Source organism: Mesoplodon mirus (genome assembly GCF_964341445.2).
Source record: "Mesoplodon mirus genome assembly, chromosome: 7".
NCBI classification, from domain to species: Eukaryota; Metazoa; Chordata; class Mammalia; order Artiodactyla; family Ziphiidae; genus Mesoplodon; species Mesoplodon mirus.
The window spans coordinates 101,626,666-101,645,151 of NC_138983.1; the positions used below are offsets into that span (position 1 = coordinate 101,626,666).

General features: G+C 46.4%; 1 protein-coding gene and 1 pseudogene across 2 annotated transcripts in view; both read right to left on the reverse strand.

The window, feature by feature from the left end:
• Positions 1-9,147, reverse strand: part of LOC309808094 (forkhead-associated domain-containing protein 1-like) — a gene marked incomplete at both ends in the record, with an annotated part of 70,490 nt that extends 61,343 nt beyond the window's left edge. Inside the window, one exon of the mRNA XM_082628096.1 lies at positions 9,055-9,147. Coding sequence (XP_082484222.1) covers positions 9,055-9,147 — 93 coding nt within the window. The remainder of the gene's footprint in view (positions 1-9,054) is intronic.
• LOC309808912 (centrosomal protein of 78 kDa-like) overlaps positions 1-18,486 on the reverse strand; it is an 823,590-nt pseudogene that overhangs the window by 501,250 nt on the left and 303,854 nt on the right. The window lies entirely within an intron of this gene.

Genomic DNA, 18,486 nt, shown 5'->3' on the forward strand with positions numbered 1-18,486 from the left:
ATCCCCCCACTGCCTCAGGAAAGGGATGTAGTACAGAAATAGTAAAAAAAAAAAAATGGGGTTTTCAAAAGAATAAGGATATGAGGAAACGGCCAGGCGCTGGTGAGACGACGAGTCTGGGAGTGGAAGGAAAGAAGAAGCTTCTCTGCTTCCCCGTCAGCTGGATCCTTCCTCCCCGGTCTCCCTGGGAGAGCCCTGTGGACCGGCAAGTCATCAGGAGAGGCTGCTCCTGAAATCAGACTGCCCGAGCGTGGTGCCCAGTGCCCCAGCCTCCCTCTGTGACCTCAGGCAGGATACTCAGCCTATCTGTGCGTCAACGCCCTCATCTGTAAAGTGGGGCAAACAACACTAACCTCCTAAGGATGAAATGAGTTAATACACTCGAGAGTGAAAAGAACAGTACCTGGCACAAAGCAAGCTGTCTCTGTGATGAATACCCTCAGCCTGGCAGCAGCTCTCTGGCTCCCTCACCTCTCTGACTGCTTCCAGGTCTCCACGCCGGGCTCCTCTCCGCGCAGATGTCCGTTTCCTCTGCACTCTGTCCATGGGCTGGGGCCACTGTGCCACCCCCTCGATTCGCAGGTGTGTATTTCCAACCCCTGGTTCATCTCCAGGCCCCAAACTGCCTGGCTGCTTCCGGGATGTTGAGGTGCTCACTCAACCCGTCCTGCTTCCTGCCCTCTTGGTAACGGGATTATCACCTGCCAGCTCATCCAGCCATCTTTCTCCATGGCCTGTGGCATTGATCCTACTGATACTTCCAGAAAGCTCTCAGACCAGTCCCAAAGCAACAGTCCAGTCAGGTGGTAGTATTAATGTGGTGGGCAGAATGGTCTCCCAAAGATGCCCATGCCCTGATCCCCAGAACCTGGGAATATGCTCCATGAGGTGGCCAAAGGGACTGTGCCGATGTCAAGGTTACTAATCAGTGCTCTTAAAAGAGGGAGACTAAGGACTTCCCTGGTGTTGCAGTGGTTAAGAATCCGCCTGCCAATGCAGGGGACACGGGTTCGAGCCCTGGTCCGGGAAGATCCCACATGCCATGGAGCAACGAAGCCCGCGTGCCACAACTACTGAGCTTGTGCTCCAGAGCCCACGAGCCACAACTACTGAGCCCACGTGCAACAACTACTGAATCTGCATGCCTAGAGCCCGTGCTCCACAACAAGAGAAGCTACTGCAATGAGAAGCCCGTGCACCGCAACAAAGAGTAACCCTCGCTCGCTGCAACTAGAGAAAGCCTGTGCTCAGCAACGAAGACCAAACCCAGCCAAAAACTTTTTAAAAAATTTTTTAAAAGTGGGAGACTATCCTGGGTTATCCAGGTGGGACTAATTGAACTCCACCAGTCCTTATAAGCAGAGAACTTACTCTGGCTGGATTGGAGAGATAAGTGGTGTTTCTTGCTGGGCCCCCACTTAACAGCCCCAATGCTCCTCTTCCTGGGAAAGCACCAGGTCAACGTTTCCTCTTTACCCAAATCCCCCCCTAGATGGCACCACCTCAGTCTGTTGCATGAATGAGGATCACGAGAACATTGATCTCACATTTCACTGACAACCCCCATTCTCCATTCCACAGGGTGGAATTTCCCTAGCTTACTCAATTATCTTGTTATCTCAGTTAACTGAGAATTTCCAATTTAGATATTAGATGTTCCCAAAGCTAAATTTACACTCAAAAAGTGAAGCTTCTGTTTTTAGAAGCTTGAGTCAGCTCAGTCTGAAACTCAGCCCCACCTCCCCCGACTAGCTGTGTGATTTGGGCCAGTTCCTTAACCTTTCTGAGTCCCATGTCCATGTCATCAAATGCGGATAATAATGATAATAGTAGTTCTCACCCGCACAGGATTAGTTTTGTGGATATAATGCTATAAATATATATACAGAACATACATAGATGATGTATAAAGCCATGTGAGATACAGTAAGTAGTCCATAAATGTATGCTGTAGCTGTTTGCATTATGTATGCTATTCAAAAGATTATGATCTTTCTTTCATCTCACATCCATCAGAATGGCTACTTTAAAAAAAAAAAGGGAAATAACAAGTGTTGGTGAGGACGCAGGGAAAGTGGAACCCTTGTGCCCTGTTGTGAGAATGTAACTTGGTGCAGCCACTATGGAAAACAGCATGGCAGTTCCTCAAACAATTAAAAATAAAATTATCATATGATCCAGCAAGTCTACTTTTGGGTATATATCCCAAAGAACTGAAAGCAGGGCCTTGAAGAGATATTTATACACCCATGTTCATAGCATTGTTTGCAACAGCCAAAAGGTGGAAACAATCCAAGTGTCCATCAGTAGATGAATGAATAAACAAAATGTGGTGAATCCACACAATGGAATATTATTCAGCCTTAAAAAAGGAAGGAAATTCGGACACATGCTACAGCCTGGATGAACATGGACATTATACTCAGTGAAAGGATATTATACTCAGTGAAAGAAGCCAGTCATGAAAAGACAAATACTGTTATGATTCTACTTATATGAGATACCCAGAGTAGCCAAGGTCATAGAGACAGAAAGCAGAATGGTGGTTGCTGGGGGCTGGGATGGGGGGACAAGGGGAGTTGTTGTTTCATGGGTGCAGTTTCAGTTCTGCAAGATTCAAAGAGTTCTGGAGATGGATGGGGGTGATGGCTGCACAACAGTGTGAATATATTTAATGCCACTGAACTGCACACTTAATAAAAGTGGTTAAGATGGTAAATTTTATGTTATGCATATCTTACCACAATAAAAAAAAAAAAAGAAAAATGAGATCACGATCTAGCCCTTTCCTCTGAACTTTTTCCTCTTGGAAGCCCTCCATCTGCTGGTGAGAAACTAGTCCCATCAATTGCTGTGCTGGGTACTGACCAATGAAATCAGCCGCCAGTTCCCAAACAGGGGACAAAACATTCCCTGAGGACTGGTGAGACCTAACAGGTGAACCCCCAGAGCAAGGAGCACTTGGGGAGAAGCCAGGGGTGAGGTGGGGGGGAGGGGGGAGGAGGGGAGCACGACCCAGGCAGGAGGACAAGCGCGATGCAGATGGGGAGCCAGCAAGTGCACCCTCCCAGGCCTGTTTCATTCCGTGGATTTCCCCACAGAGAGTCCACCTGTCACCTTATGTCTCAAAATGCAGGTGTTCGCTTAGAATAAGAGAAATGTGAATTAAAATGACACTGGTACCATACTTCACCCCGTAGATCAGTGAAGATCCAATGGGGGGTCAGCACCCTAGGCTGGGGAGGGAGTGGGAGACGGGCGTCCACTGCTGGCAGGACACCACGTCTGGAAACCTCTGGTGGGAAATTTGGCCATGCCCATCAGAGCTACAGCTGTGTGTGTCCTTTGACAGAGCAGACATATCTGCATGTCCGTGAAATTATGCAAATAATAGGAGAATCCCAGCAGCCTTGTTTAATAATAATAAACAAGATTATGGTGTAGGCTCTGGTTCTTTCCTGAGAGGCAGCCCAGAACTGACAGGGGCCAGAAAAAGGGACGAGAGTCATCCGGCTGGATGGGATCTGGGGTATGTGTATGAGATCAGTCTGGCTTCACGACCCTCAGATCCCACGCGAGAAGGGCTGACACAGGCTGGAGAGATGGCTAAACCCATGAGAAAGGAGATGCCTGGCAGGACACTGACCACCGAGGGTGAGGGGTGGACACCAGCATTTCATCCCCCTGTCATGTCTGTTCTTTCTTTTTCTCTTCCATCTCCACCTTCCTAGCTGCAGCCCTGCACTGACTTGGGCTGTCCTAGAGCTCAGTCTTCTAGGGATCCTGGAACCTCACTAGGGTGGGACTGGGGGAGTCCCTGGGGAGGGGGTAGGGTCAGTCAGCCCTTCATTGTTTACCCTTCGCTTCTCTTTTCCTCAAAACAAAGTTTATTGAAAGAATACACACACACACACACACACACACACACACACACACACACAAAGCAGGAGCTCTGCTGATCAAGAACGGAGAGGGAGGGAGCACTGATGTTGGGGTTCTCAAAGTGTGGTCCTGGAACCAACTCCAGGGACTCCATTCCCCCCACCTGAACCTGGGGAGCATATAAATGTGAAGATTCCTGGGCCTTACCCCAAACCCACGGGGTCAGAATGCCTAGGAGTTCATGTTGAACAACCACTCTTAAACATGCGGAAAATCCAACAACCACTGGCTTTGGTGTTTCTTCATTCTGGAAGAACTGAGTCCCTTTCTCAGCAGAGATTAAATAACAGCCATATCCAACTCTAAAAAATACACTTTACAAGGCACATCAAATCATATAAATTATAACTTGCAAGGTTTAGCTGTGAAATGAGCAAGGCTGAGGCTTTTGAGCCATGTAAAATGGGAGAGGGGAGATTGTGAATAGAGCTCCTGATGGCTCGTCTGCACACAGCAGCTGGGATTTTCACTGGTAGGTCTCCCCCTTGTTTACAATCCTTCAAGCCTTCTTCCCACTACTTTCAGATAAAGATCAAAACCCTTATGGTGACATGAAGGAGGCCGACTTGTCCCTTAGCCCTCCTCCTTCCCACTCTGACTTCTGGACGCCCTGGTTTTCTCTCAGTCCCTTGGGTTCACAATATGCTCTTCCACCCCAGGGCCCTTGCACATGCCATTCCCTTCTCCTATTGTCTAGTTAAGTCCTCCTTGTCTTCCATATTCCTTTCCTTTACAGCCCCAATGTTGGAATGGAATTAGTCACACCTTTGTGGGATCATTTGACTTATTTCTCTCTCTCCTGGCAGCTTCCTGATGGCAGGGACCATGTCCAGTTCTGCCATCACTGTACCCCTAGACTTGGCTCGGTGCTGAGGCTCTGGGTAAATACTGTGCAATGAATGAGTGATAGCAACCGTTATCACTGTTGACTAGAAACAGTTCTCACTAGCCTGGCTATAAACAGGCTTCCTACTGCCTTAGGGAACCAAACTCCTTACAGGATATAGAAAAAAGTCTGGAGGGTAAAACCCTGCAAATATCAATATTGATTTTTCCCTGAGCCAAATGATTACAAGTGACTTTTATTTTCTTTCTTATATTTTCCTTTCTCCCAATTTTTAAAAACAAGAAGCATGTAACTACCTTCCATTATCGGAAAGAGTAAATGATGTCGAAATACTACGATACCAATAGTCCAAACAACATGTCAGCCTTGCTGATGAGTAGAAATCTTTAGAAGCATAACTGCGTATTCTTTAGGATTGATCCAGGCAAATAAAACAAACAATCTTTTTTATTTGCTAGATGTAACCTCTGGGTAATTGCAAGGATGATTTTTAGTAATATAAATCCCTGACATTTTTGTTTTGTTTTGTTTTGTTTTGTTTTTTGCGGTACACGGGCCTCTCACGGTTGTGGCCTCTCCTGTTGCGGAGCTCAGGCTCCGGACACACTGGCTCAGCGGCCATGGCTCATGGGCCCAGCCGCTCCGCGGCATGTGGGATATTCCCAGACCGGGGCACGAACCCGTGTCCCTTGTATCGGCAGGCGGACTCTCAACCACTTCGCCACCAGGGAAGCCTAGTGACGTATTTCTTAAGCTAAGTCCGAGGAGCAGTAAGCAGTCAATTATTTATATACAATGAATGCAACTCAATTTCTGTCTAGTTAATAACTGTCCTCATTAGTTCCCTTTTCCAAATGGCTTATTAATGTCAGTGGATCCTCATCTCAACCCTGTGCACCTCTGAGGATTCTTCTCAGTCTCTGTTTTATGAGACCATAATAATGATCATTGTGACATTCACTGAGCACCACATGCCAGGCTCTTTATATGCATTTCTCACTTAATCCTCAGAATAACCCTGTGAGGTAAGAGGTTTACAGACAGGGAAAAGGAGCTCAGAGTGATTAAGTAATTTGGTTGAAGTCACTCAGCCACAAAGTAGCCTAATGAGATTCAAACCCAGCTCTGTCTATCTCCAAAGCCTGTGCTTTTAAAAATTACTACAGTTTTCTAATGTCATAGTCAGGTTCAAAACAGAGATCTCTGTCTCTACTTTAGCCAGACAGGAAATAAAACTACCCCAAATCTATGCCTTGTTAGGATAAAGAAGAAACTACAGTTCTTCTTCTTCTTCTTTTTCCTCCCACTTTGCACACTGAACAGATGTTCTGTGTCCTTGAAGGGAGACCATATCATGGAGGAGAATCTCACGGGGACGTTCATGGAGTTATCTTTAAATCTGTTGCGTTTACAATAAACACTCTCAGAAAACTAGGAATAAATGGGGAAATTTCTCACTTGGTAAGAACATGTATAAAAACCCTACAGCTAACCTCCTACTTAATGGTGAAAGAGTAACTGCTTTCCCCTAAGGTCAGGAACAAGCAAATATAAGGATTTATACACTGCTCTTGTTCAGCAGAGTCCTGGAAGTCTTAACCAGGGAAATAAAGCAAGGAAAAGAAGATTAAAAGCATTCAGATCTCCTTTTCTGAAAGAAGAAATAAAATTGTTCTTATTTGCAGATGACATGATTGTTTATGTATAAAATCCCAAGAAATCTACAAAAGCCCTTATATAAGAAAGTGCAGTTAAGGTTGCAAGATACCAAGAAGCATACAAAAATCAACTGTATTTCTATATACTGTCAATGAACATGTGGACACCAAAATTAAAAATATAATACCATTTACAATCACTCAAAAAAAACAAAAAGAGAGACATAGTTAAGTGTAAATCTAACAAAACATGTACAGGACTCGTATGCTGAAAACTACAAAACACTCAAGAGAGACACCGAATAAATGGAGAAATATACAATGTTCATGAATTGGAAGACAATGTAGGAGTATATCAATTATTCTCACATTGATATATAGGATAAAACACAATTCCAATCAAAATTACAGCATGATATTTTGTGTATACAGACAGGCTTACACTAAAATGTAAATGGAAAGGCAAAGGAACTAGAATAGGTTAAAAAATTTCTTTAAAGAAAAGTGGGAGGAATCACACTACCTGATTTAAGACTTACATAGCGACAGTAATCAAGGCTATCTCATAATGGTAGATCCATTATGACAAATAGATCCATGAAACATAATAGGGAACTAAGAAGTAGCCCCCATAGAAAGTATGGCCAGATTATTTTTGACAAACTTGCAAAAGCAATTCAATGGAGAAAGGATAGTCTTTTCAACAAATGGTTCTGGAACAACTAAATATCCACATGCAAGAAAAATGAACTTTGACCTAAATATCACATCATTAACGACAGTGAACCCAAAATGGTTCATAGATTTAAAAATTTCTTTCTTAGAAGAAAACATAAGAGAAAATCCTCAGGGTCAGGGACCTTGTGGCATGTTCTTAGACATGACACTAAAAGCATGATCTATAAAAGAAAAACTAACTACCTGGACTTCATCAAGAGTTAAAGCTTTTGCTCTGTGAAATACTCTGCTAAGAGAATGAGAAGACAAGCTACGGATGGGAGAAAATATTTGCAAACCATCTATCTGACAAGGGACTCATATCTAAAATACATAAAGAATTCTCAAAACTCAATGGTAAAAAACTAAACAATTCGATTACAGACACTTAAAAGATATGAAGATATATTTCACTGAAGAGGATATGCAGAAGGCAAGCATGTACATGAAAAGACATTTAACATCACTATCGATTTGGAAAATGCAAGTTAAGACTATGATGAGATACCACTACACACTTACTAAAACAGCTAAAATGAAAAACCGTGTTTATGCTAATTGCTGGTGAGGATGTGTCTCATACATTGCTGGTGGAAATGAAAAATGGTATAGCAACGCTGAATAAGACTGGCAGTTTCTTTACAAACCGAATCTATATAAACACATATGTTAATCCATGCAATCATACTCCTGAGCATTTATCACAGAGAAATAAAAACTTATGTTCACACAAAAACCTGTACACAAATGTTTATAGTACATTTATTTGTAATAGCCCCAAATGGAAACAAAATGTCCTTCAAAAAGTGAATGGTTAAACATAGGTGATACGTCCATACCGTGGACTATTACTCAGCAATAAAAGAACAAGCTAATAACCTAAATGGATGTCAAGGGCACTACACTGACAAAAAAAAAAAAATCAATCACAAAGGTCATACATACATGATGAAAATTATAGAGACGGAGAACAGATTAGTGGTTTTCGGAGCGTGGGGACGATGGTGGGAGGAGGAATTGTGACTATAAAAGGAGCATCACAAGGGACATCTCTGATGATGGAATACTCCTATATCCTGAGGGCCACACCCAAATCCACACGTGGTAAAATGGCACAGGACTCCACACATGCTTCGTGCCATTCTCTCTACTATTTGTGCATCTATAATTATTTCAAAATAAAGTTTAAAAAAATCTGTTGAGGGAAGTCTGAGAGTGGTCTGCCTTTCACAGTCCTAAAGGGATTCCATTGCATTTCTCTTTCTGCTTCAATATTTTAATCCCTTTCAAAATGTTAAAAGGCTCAAAGCCACTGTTTTTATAATTCCTTACTTACAATTTCTTCCAACTTCCTTGGCTGTCAATGAGCTGGGACTGTGGACCAAGCCACAGCTAATTCAGAGAATGGAATGAAATGAAGTGAGAGAGCACTGAGGCCATGCCCAGGGCTTACCCTGATTTACTACTTGGAGGTACGGGGGCGGGGGAGGGCTCTGAGGGGCCCGTAGTCTCCAGAAGCTCTGGAAAGGGCGAGAGGCCATTGCTCAAGCTGGGCACTTCAGGTGGCCGTGGCTGCCAGACGCGGAGCAGGTGAAGGTCAAGCATCAGCTCTACGCCCACCTTCCAAACCGCGCCATCAGGGTGGGACACTGCACACACAGTCAGCAAAGGACACAGGGCCCATCGCACTTTGCACTGTGCTCATTCTCACCACATGTGCCAGGGAGACCCAGCACATGCCGGGATTGGTTATTGGTGGCACACCGAGGAAGGCTGGGACTGTTAGCCAGAGGCTGTGCTTTACAAGAGACTGGAGTCCACAGAACAGTAAGGACTTTTGGTGGTGTGAGGGGTAGGGAGGGTCGGGGACTGGCTAGGAAGAGGTCTTACCTCTAAAACAAGGTCTGAATTTTCATGCCTTCCAATCGTAGTGCTTTTATTCAGGACAAAATAGCCTTCTGCACTCTTTAGATAGGCTTTCATATTCTCTGCTTTCCCTATAAAAGGTTTTCAGAAAACAATTTTGTTAGAAAAATACAGTCCTCTAATTATTCAATGTCATATTTAGAATGAATGGAATACACCATAATGTCCACAGGAGAAGTCAGCAGAGGTAGGAGTGGATAGCTGGATTTAACAATGATCACAATGATAATTCTGCACATTTTTAAGACTGTCCTTTTAACAGTGATAGCCGGCATAGATGAGCTTGCTTCTGATCACAAGAGGACATCCTTTATGTAACTCAGAGCACAAACAAGCAATAGTAAAAAAAAAAAAACCCAAACAAATCTGAATTCCACTGATAACCGCTCTCCACCTCCCATTAAGCTTAGTTTGGGGTTAGTTATCTGACAGAATCAAATACTCATTGTTACTAACCCACCACTTACTAGCTCTGTGACTCTGAGTGAGTTACTTATTCTCTCTCTATGCCTCTGTTTCCTCATCTGTAAAATGGGGCTAATAATACTCTGTATCCCAAAGAGTTTTGTGAGGATTAAATGTGAAGCATCTAGAATGGTGACTGCTACACTAAACACCCATTTGTCCTACTGTGATTGTGACTGTTATTAATCTTGGGCTTCTGAACTTTGACTCAAGAAACCCCAACTTCTACAGAGCTTCTTAAAGTGTGGAAGAGTCAGTCATCGAGGAAATGGGCATTAGAAGATACTTTCTTTTTAAGTCACTGCATTCCTTCATATATTTAGGTTGAAAAAAAAATGATTTCCAAAGACAAAATATCAAGATTATAGCTTGGCTGTACGGTCAAGACTCTGTACGTATCTTTTGCTGGCATTTTATTACGAAAGTGTCAAACACACAGAAAAGTTGAAAGAAGTGGATGGTGAACTTCTATAGAACCACCACCCAGATTCTACAATCAACATTTTGTTCTATTTGCTTTATCACATATCTACCCATCTATACATTTTATATTTTAATGCATTTCAAAGTAAATCCTATACATGTTTTTAAATTTTATTTATTTATTTTTGGCTGTGTTGGGTCTTCGTTTCTGTGCGAGGGCTTTCTCTAGTTGTGGCAAGTGGGGGCCACTCTTCATCGCGGTGCACGGGCCTCTCACTATCACGGCGTCTCATGTTGTGGAGCACAGGCTCCAGATGCGCAGGCTCAGTAGTTGTGGCTCACGGGCCTAGTTGCTCCGCAGCACATGGGATCTTCCCAGACCAGGGCTCGAACCCATGTCCCCTGTATTAGAAGGCAGATTCTCAACCACTGTGCCACCAGGGAAGCCCTATACATGTTTTTTATTTTTTTTATTTTTATTTATTTATTATTATTATTATTTTTTTAGCGGTACTCGGGCCTCTCACTGTTGTGGCCTCTCCCGTTGCGGAGCACAGGCTCCGGACGCACAGGCTCAGAGGCCATGGCTCACGGGCCCAGCCGCTCTGCAGCATGTGGGATCCTCCAAGACCGGGGCACGAACCCGTGTCCCCTGCATCGGCAGGCGGACTCTCAACCACTGTGCCACCAGGGAAGCCCATATATACATGTTTTTTAAAACATAAAAATTTCAGTGACTTCAGCTGGTTCCAAGATATTGATGATAATTCACATGATATTTGAATTCTGATCCATCTCAGTGCCATGTCAAAGATAGCCTCTTTTCTTTTTTTTCCTTTTTTTTTTTTTTTGGCTCTGTTGGGTCTTCGTTCCTGCATGCGGGCTTTCTCTAGTTGCGGTGAGCGGAGGCTACTCTTCCTCACAGTGCGCAGGCTTCTCATTGTGGTGGCTTCTCCTGTTGTGGAGCATGGGCTCCTGGTGTGCAGGCTTCAGTAGTTGAAGCACGTGGGCTCAGTAGTTGCGGCACTAGGGCCCTAGTTGTGGCTCGCTGGCTCTAGAGTGCAGGCTCAGTAGTTGTGGTGCACTGGCTTAGTTGCTCCGAGGCATGTGGGATCTTCCTGGACCAGGGCTCGAACCCGTGTCCCCTGCATTGGCAGGTGGATTCTTAACCGCTGAGCCACCAGGAAAGTCCCCAAAGTCTCTTTTCAACTGAAAGGTCACTGAAGTGTGAAGTTGTTAAACTGTGGATAAAAACAAAAATCTCTAGGTCTGACCGTAGAGGGTCTCCTGTCTGGCTCTGCTTTCCATCAACATCTCCATCATCATTCCATCACTGAATCCCTACTAAGTGCCAGGCACTGGGCTATCCTTTTACACACATGGCCTCTTTTCATCCTCAGAACCACCCTGCGAGGCAGGTGTCAGTATTGTCCCGCTTTACAAATGAGGAAACTGAGACTCAGAGAAGTTAAGGTCACACAGTAGTAAGTGTGTGACAACTCTGGGCCTTTGCATGTAACCAGTGTACAAACCTCCATTGCTGCTGGTGGGGCAGAGTAGGGGTGGGGGAATTGCACTGTCTGCTGACACTTGGCACATGTAATAAAAGAAAGTCCTTGAAACCAGCATTCTATCCTCTGAAAGGAAGACGAGACCCTACCTGGGGGTAAGAGAAATAAAAATAAGCAGCATAGTTTATATTTGTAAACTTTGAGGCCTGTGGATGTCCCACAAATATTGATGCTTTCAGATAATGAGAAATACATTTGATTAAGTTCGCTGTCATGTATACAGGGGAAAAGACATTTCCTCTTCCCAAAGAACCATGCTCTGCTGCCTTCAGTTATTAATCTTCAAATGCAGAGGACCATGTTAGCACGCAACACATTCAAGTCTAATTAAGCTAAAATGGAAACTTCCAAGAAATGTCTCTTCTGCAGGAAAACCACAGGAAAAGCCACTAATCTAAAACTTAAACTTGGATTATGCACATATTTGTTTTTTAGCTCTCACCCCAGACGTCCCCAAGGCTGGGGTCTTCTCTCTGCTCAGACGTCCCCACTCGGGGCAACCACCTGACCACTCTGGCTAAAGGCACCCTCAGTCATGTTATTCCCCTGCTAGTTTTCCCCTGCTATGTTTCCTTCCTTGTACTTATCATTCTCTGACATGTTCTTGTTCCTTTCTTTAGTTATGCTTGCTGTTGGTTTCTCTTTCACTAACATATATGTTCCTGGAAAACCAGAACTGTGTTCATTTTGTTCAGAAGCAATTCTTCATGGGTATGTTGTGTTTGTACCCATCTTCAGAGCAAAGGCATTGAAAGATTTTGTCCTGCACTCACTTTCCGAGGATGCTTGTATGGCAAACAGCTTGGGAGGATACAGGTAATGTTTCTAATAAAGATAACGGCTCCTTCTGGGGCAAAAGTTGGGCAGGTTTGCTAGCAGCCCCTTTCAAAGATTGCAGTTTCCTGAGTTTGGAGTTCCTTACCTGGGACACAGACCCACTGTGCGCACAGCATCCACACTGGCTGCTCTGCACCACCCCGAGGGACTTTCAGGGCAACAGGAACCAATGCGCATATGCAGCTCTGCTGCCTGTTATGTCGGCTGTGCTGTGAGTAATCAAGTTCTTTGTTTCTGGCCCAGGAGTCTCTTGTCTTCTGCCAGGAACTATAAGCTGGGCAGGCTAACTTACTAACTTTCAAACAGGGTCAAATGTCAGACCCTTTGCAGTTCCTGCCAGTTCTGTGCATTACCCCTTCTCCAGGGTAGGGGGCGGCGGGGGGCAGAACCTGACACATAGTAGGTGCTTGGGAAACACTTGCTGAGTGAATGAAAATACAAAGGGCACCTCAAAGCAAGTCAGTACAGCGAGCTGGCTAGGAAGCTTTGATAGTAACTACCTTTCATTTTTCCTGTCAGTATCTAGCTTAGATGACTCCTTGGAAAACCTAAATTCTATCTCTTTAGCTTTTGGATTGGACAATATTTCTCCACCTTCATTTTGCCCTGTGCATCACTTCCTTGCATGAAAACACTGTCAAAGTAATTTGAATGTGTGGAGCTCTGTGAATTCGTTCTTACTCAGTGCCATGGAGCACCAGCCACAGGAAAGAGCAAAAGGGCTTCAGTCATCTGCGTTCCCCCGACCACTTTGGATGGCTCAGAATTGGGCTATAGGAGCAAACTTTCTTTTGAGGTTTACAGTGGCCTCAAAGTTCCTTAAAGAAGGGGAGTTCAGGTAAGGGGCGGGTGTGTGTGTGTGTGTGTGTCTCTGACCATTGGGTGGGTGTTGTCCATAAATCAGGGGAAACAGGGGTTCCTCTCTTAATCCCAGCTATACCCACAGGACATCCAAGAGCTGGTGCCCAGGAGAGGCTTAAAGCTCCCGTGCCGCCTCCCTTGGGGGGCGAGGTAGGGGCTGCACTTAGGAAGGAACGGCTGGTGTTGGGGCACCTTTTCTGGGGTGCTCCTGGCGACCCGAGCCTGGATCAGAGAGTTCGGACTCGGCTGGCGCCGGGTCCCCTGCCTATCCCAACACCCTTGACCTCGCAGGGCTGGCCTCCTCCGGCCCAGGTTTCCTCCCGCCGCCTCCTCGCGCGCCGCTCTCACCTGGCCTGAGGAAGAAGCCCACGCCTCGTCCTCTGCCAAGAAGCCCTGACCTCCGCCCTGCCGCCCTCCCGCGGAGTCTCCAGGCGACAGCCCGCAGCCCGCGCGCCCGCCCGGCCTGTGTATGAACGTCGCCACGGCAACGCCATTCTGACGGCTGAGCTGGGGAGGGGCGTGGCGTGCGCGGCGCCCGAGGATGAGGGGGAGGTGCGCTGGCAGCACCCGGCCAATTACAGCCCGCTGCAGCGCTGCGAGCCCTCCCCGACCTGCCCCCTAGAGGTCCCGAGCCCCGTTTCCAGGATGGGGAAACAGGCTCAGTGTTCACAGAAGTAGCTCCAAGTCTTACAGCGGGGAAGGAGCAGCCTCAAAAATCCTTCCTAGTGACCTTAGCTCTAGGCTCGGTGCGTTGAGGAGGGGGTGGTCAGGCGTGGGAGGGTAATGGAGCTGAACCACGAGAAGCCTGGAGGTTAGTCCCCCCGTCCCACCCGAATCTCTAGTTCTCTCTGTTGTGGAGGAGAAAACAGAGTAAGCTGGGGGACCATCACTTCTGGGGATGGGGGTGGAGATGGGAGATAGGTGCGGTGGAAGGAACACTTCTGAAAGAATGGAAGATTCTCCCACGTGCTAGGGAAGGGGTATTTACAAGCCCACAACCTTACTGTTCCTGTCCTTCCCTGTCAAAACTCGCGTTTATTCATTCATGTGTTCTTTACTTCTACAAACATCACCTGAGTCCCTACAAGGTCAGACGGTGGCCCCAGTGTTGACCTGGATCAGATCCTTAAGAAACCCCCCCGCACTCCCCATGGGCACGGGGCTGGGGGGATGGAGCGTGTGGAGAAGACATGCAAATGCTAACTATCTCCCCTCACCCCATGTCACCTCTTTTCAGATCAGCCCCTTCTGTCTGGGAGCAGAACAGCCCCGCTGACTACCTACAGAATGCCTCATTTCCCTGCCAGGAAATGACTGACAAGGTGCCCCAAGACAAACTCAAAATATTCATCTGAGAAAGATGAAAGATGGCAGACTCCACTCTAGTCAATTAGAAGAAGATATACGAGAGAAAAATCATGGAAATCGATATGGGATGGAATATATGGTAAAGATGCTCCCACATGCCTAGAGGCTCTTGGAAATGCACATTCCCTGGCACAGACCTCAGAGATTCTGATTAAGCAGCTCTGGAGCATGGTCCAGGAATGAATTTGTTGCATTCTTGCAAATTCCTTGTGCATTTGTTAAAAGCTTGGCAAAACCTCAGGACTTATTCAAACCTGCAGTTGAATCGCAGAGCCCTCCCAGCACTTGTGCCTAGAAATATTTTCCAGGCCCTCAGTCAGCCTGGAAGGTTCTGCCTGGGTTAGTTCCCTTCGACCAGAAAGACCTTAGGAATGTATGAGGAGTGACCACAGAGGCCGGGGCCCTGAGTGGTAACTTCAGAGGAACAGAGAGGGTCAGGCTCAACTCTCCAGGCACATTTCTGCCTCAGGGCCTTTGCAGTTAATGTTTCTTCTCCCTACAGGGCAATTCCCCCAGGGATCTCCTTCAGCTCCTTTAGATTTTTACTCAAATATCACCCTATTTAAAATGGTCTTGGAATTCCCTGGCGGTCCAGTGTTTAGGACTCGGTGCTTTCACTGCCTGGTTCGATCCCTGGTCGATCCTGCAAGCCCCATGATGCCACCCAAAAAAACAAAACAAAACAAAAAACACCCCCCAAAAAACATGAATAACAAAACAAACACCTCACTCTATTGCTCTTCCCTTCATCTTACCACTCCTCTAACATGCTATTTATTTAGTTTCCTTCTCTTATTTTTTGTCAGTCTCCTCACTCCCAACTCCCCCCTGCCCCCCAACTTAAGCTCCATGAGGGCAGGGATTTCTTTTCTCTTTTGTTCACTGCTGTATCACCAGTACCTAGAACAGTGCCTGAATGAACGAATGAGTGAATGAACAGGGCCAACCCTTGCCACCCGCCCACAGCCTTGCCTCCTACTCTTGAGCTGCTGAGCTGAACTGTCCTTACCCCAGGACCTAGGCTTCTGTAGCCTTGGCCCTCCCCAGCCCCACCCCCATCTCCATGCTTGTCTTCAGTCTCATCAACATGAGCACAGAATGCAACCCTGCTCACTGTCAGTCAGACCCTATGGAGCCCATCCAGGCCAGCCTGGAGCCGGAGCTGCCCATGGCCCCCTGATAGGCTTGGGAGAGCATCTGTTACCATTAGTCCATCTCTCGATGAGGAAATACTAAACAGAGAACAAAGCTGACATTCAGGCTCACTGGAGCAGAAATTGCCAAATCTTGATTGGATCCTGCCGCTCCCCACAGGATGCCACAGTCATCTGAAAGGGTGTGTGAAAGTCTAAAAACCCAGTTCAATGTCATCCACTTAAATTTCAAAAACAGAAACTAAAATACCCCAATAACTCATGGCTTTATCATAGCATGTCCTGGGCTGAGTGAGAGTTGTACTTTGCGATGATAGGGTGATCAAAATACTGCACCTGGGGAATTCCCTGGCGGTCCACTGGTTCGGACTTGGTGCTTTCACTGCCATGGCCCGGGTTCAATCCCTGGTGGGGAAATTAAGATCCCGCAAGCCACACGGCATGGCCAAAAAAAAAAAACAGGTTTCTAGCTTATATGGGCTCCTTGGTGATGCCTGTAATCAATCAATCTTATTGAGCTCTGGGTGGCTACCAAGGCTGTACTGTATCTCCATCAACATCAGGATGTTGGTGTCTGAAAGGCCTGGGTCCATGTCCCAGCTTTGTCATTCCCAGCTGTCCTCCTAATACTGGAGCGAGTGATGTTAACTCCGGGCTTTCCACCCACAGGGCACTGTCCCAGTCCTTCCTGTAGATCATCTCATTTAATCCTCACCATAACCTGGGGCAGTAGGTGTGTCTGAAACACCTGGAACAGGGAGCTCTGCAGAGAAACGCTCAAAAATGTCGTGATGGGTATTATTTCTATCACATCACTCCCACTTGAACAGGAAAATAAGGCTCAAGAGACATGGAGGTATGTGACCAAGGTGACACAGCCAGAAAAGGATTTGAATCTAGATGACTGTGCTGGGAAGGTATTTTCCCCGGGGACCACAGGTGACAGTTGTCACAGCCACGAGACACCCATGCTCACCACCTGCTTTCCCTCAGCCCTGAACAATCTGGGCTTCTGGCTGTCCTGAAGTTTGGGCAGTGCCTGCAGCAAGAGGGGGAGGGAGCTGAGGCCAAGAGGACGTAGCTGGGGCTTGCCAGGGACCTCTCCTGCCACCCACTGGGCTTCTTTCCTGCAGGACCTCTGCCCCATAAAATCTCATTGGGCCGCAGTTACCTTCCCTGGGCTGTCCTTGACTGGGAGAGCCCATTCACTGTGCCCCCTCCCCAGATCTGCTTGTTGTCCCCTGCATTCCAACAAGAAATGAATGCTGGCCTCCTGCCTGGAAGAGGTAGGGAGCTTGCCCAGCCTTTAAGGGGTAAGAGAGAGCCAGGGAAAGAGCTAGAACAGGAGAAAGGGAGTGTAAAAGAGAGAGAGAGCGCTCGAAGATCAGGAAGTAGCTAAGCTGTTGAGTAGGTGTCAGATGGGAGAGCAAAGGGCCATTGGAGGCTCCACAGTCCATTCATAACCTGACGCTATGGGCTAAGGAAATGCAGGTTTTTATACACACACACACACACAGGTTCACAAAAATAAATTCAAACCACAAAATCACAGCTGGTCACTGAGGCCTTCTGCAGCCGTGCTCACCCCCTTCCCCTGTCAGAAAATGAGAAATCACCCAGGTGTTTTCTCAGATAGAGACAAGGCTGGTTGGGACCTTCATTTCTTGCAAATCAGAGCTTTGCCAGGGGGCTTCCCTGGTGGCGCAGTGGTTGAGAATCTGCCTGCCAATGCAGGGGACGTGGGTTCGAGCCCTTGTCTGGGAGGATCCCACATGCCGCGGAGCAACTAGGCCCGTGAGCCACAACTACTGAGCCTGCGCGTCTGGAGCTTGTGCTCTGCAACAAGAGAGGCCACGATAGTGAGAGGCCTGTGCACCGTGATGAAGAGTGACCCCCGCTTGCCACAACTGGAGAAAGCCCTCGCACAGAAACGAAGACCCAACACAGCCAAAAATAAATAAATTAATTAATTTTTAAAAATTAAAACAAAAACAAAATACTACTCTCTCTAAAAAACAACAACACAGAAAAAAAGGTTTGCCAGGGAGGTCAGTCTGTATGTTCTGTTTGAAAACTGCAGATGAAGGGTGCTGATCCCACCTCTGATCGGCCTGGTTTCGTTTGTTTGTTTGTTTTATTCTGTCTGTACCTCACTTCTCTCACCTGTAAAATGGAGGTAATAACAGCATTGACTGTAAAGACCACATGGGTTAATATGTGTGAAGTAGTAAACTGTGCCCGGTACCACAGACTCCTTCTGTGAATGTCCGCGTTGCTGTCTGTCTCTTTGCTTGTTTTTGTTGCTTTCTTGATGATGTGGGAGGACAGCACCATCTCAACCCGATCACAGCCATCCTGGGGAGAGCTTTGATTTGCATCGTCTCAGTCCCAACCCAGAGCAAAGTTGACCTCAGAACACTCGCATATCATCTTGCTTGTTGCCCAGGGACCTTTCTGGGTGTGGGTGTCAGAGGCAGGCTGAGCTCCCCTGATCGCTGCTAGAGGGATTCTGAGAATCCAGCTGGTCTCTGTGGCGTGGCATGTGCAAGACAACTCCATAAATTCGACTTGCAGGCATCCAGGCAAATCAACCTCCACTACTTCTTTTTTTGAGATTAACAATGAACCATTATGAATGAGGTGAACCAAACTAGCTAATATTTATTGAGGCTTGTTAGGTACCAGCCACTATGCCATGCACAGTTTTATTTAATTCT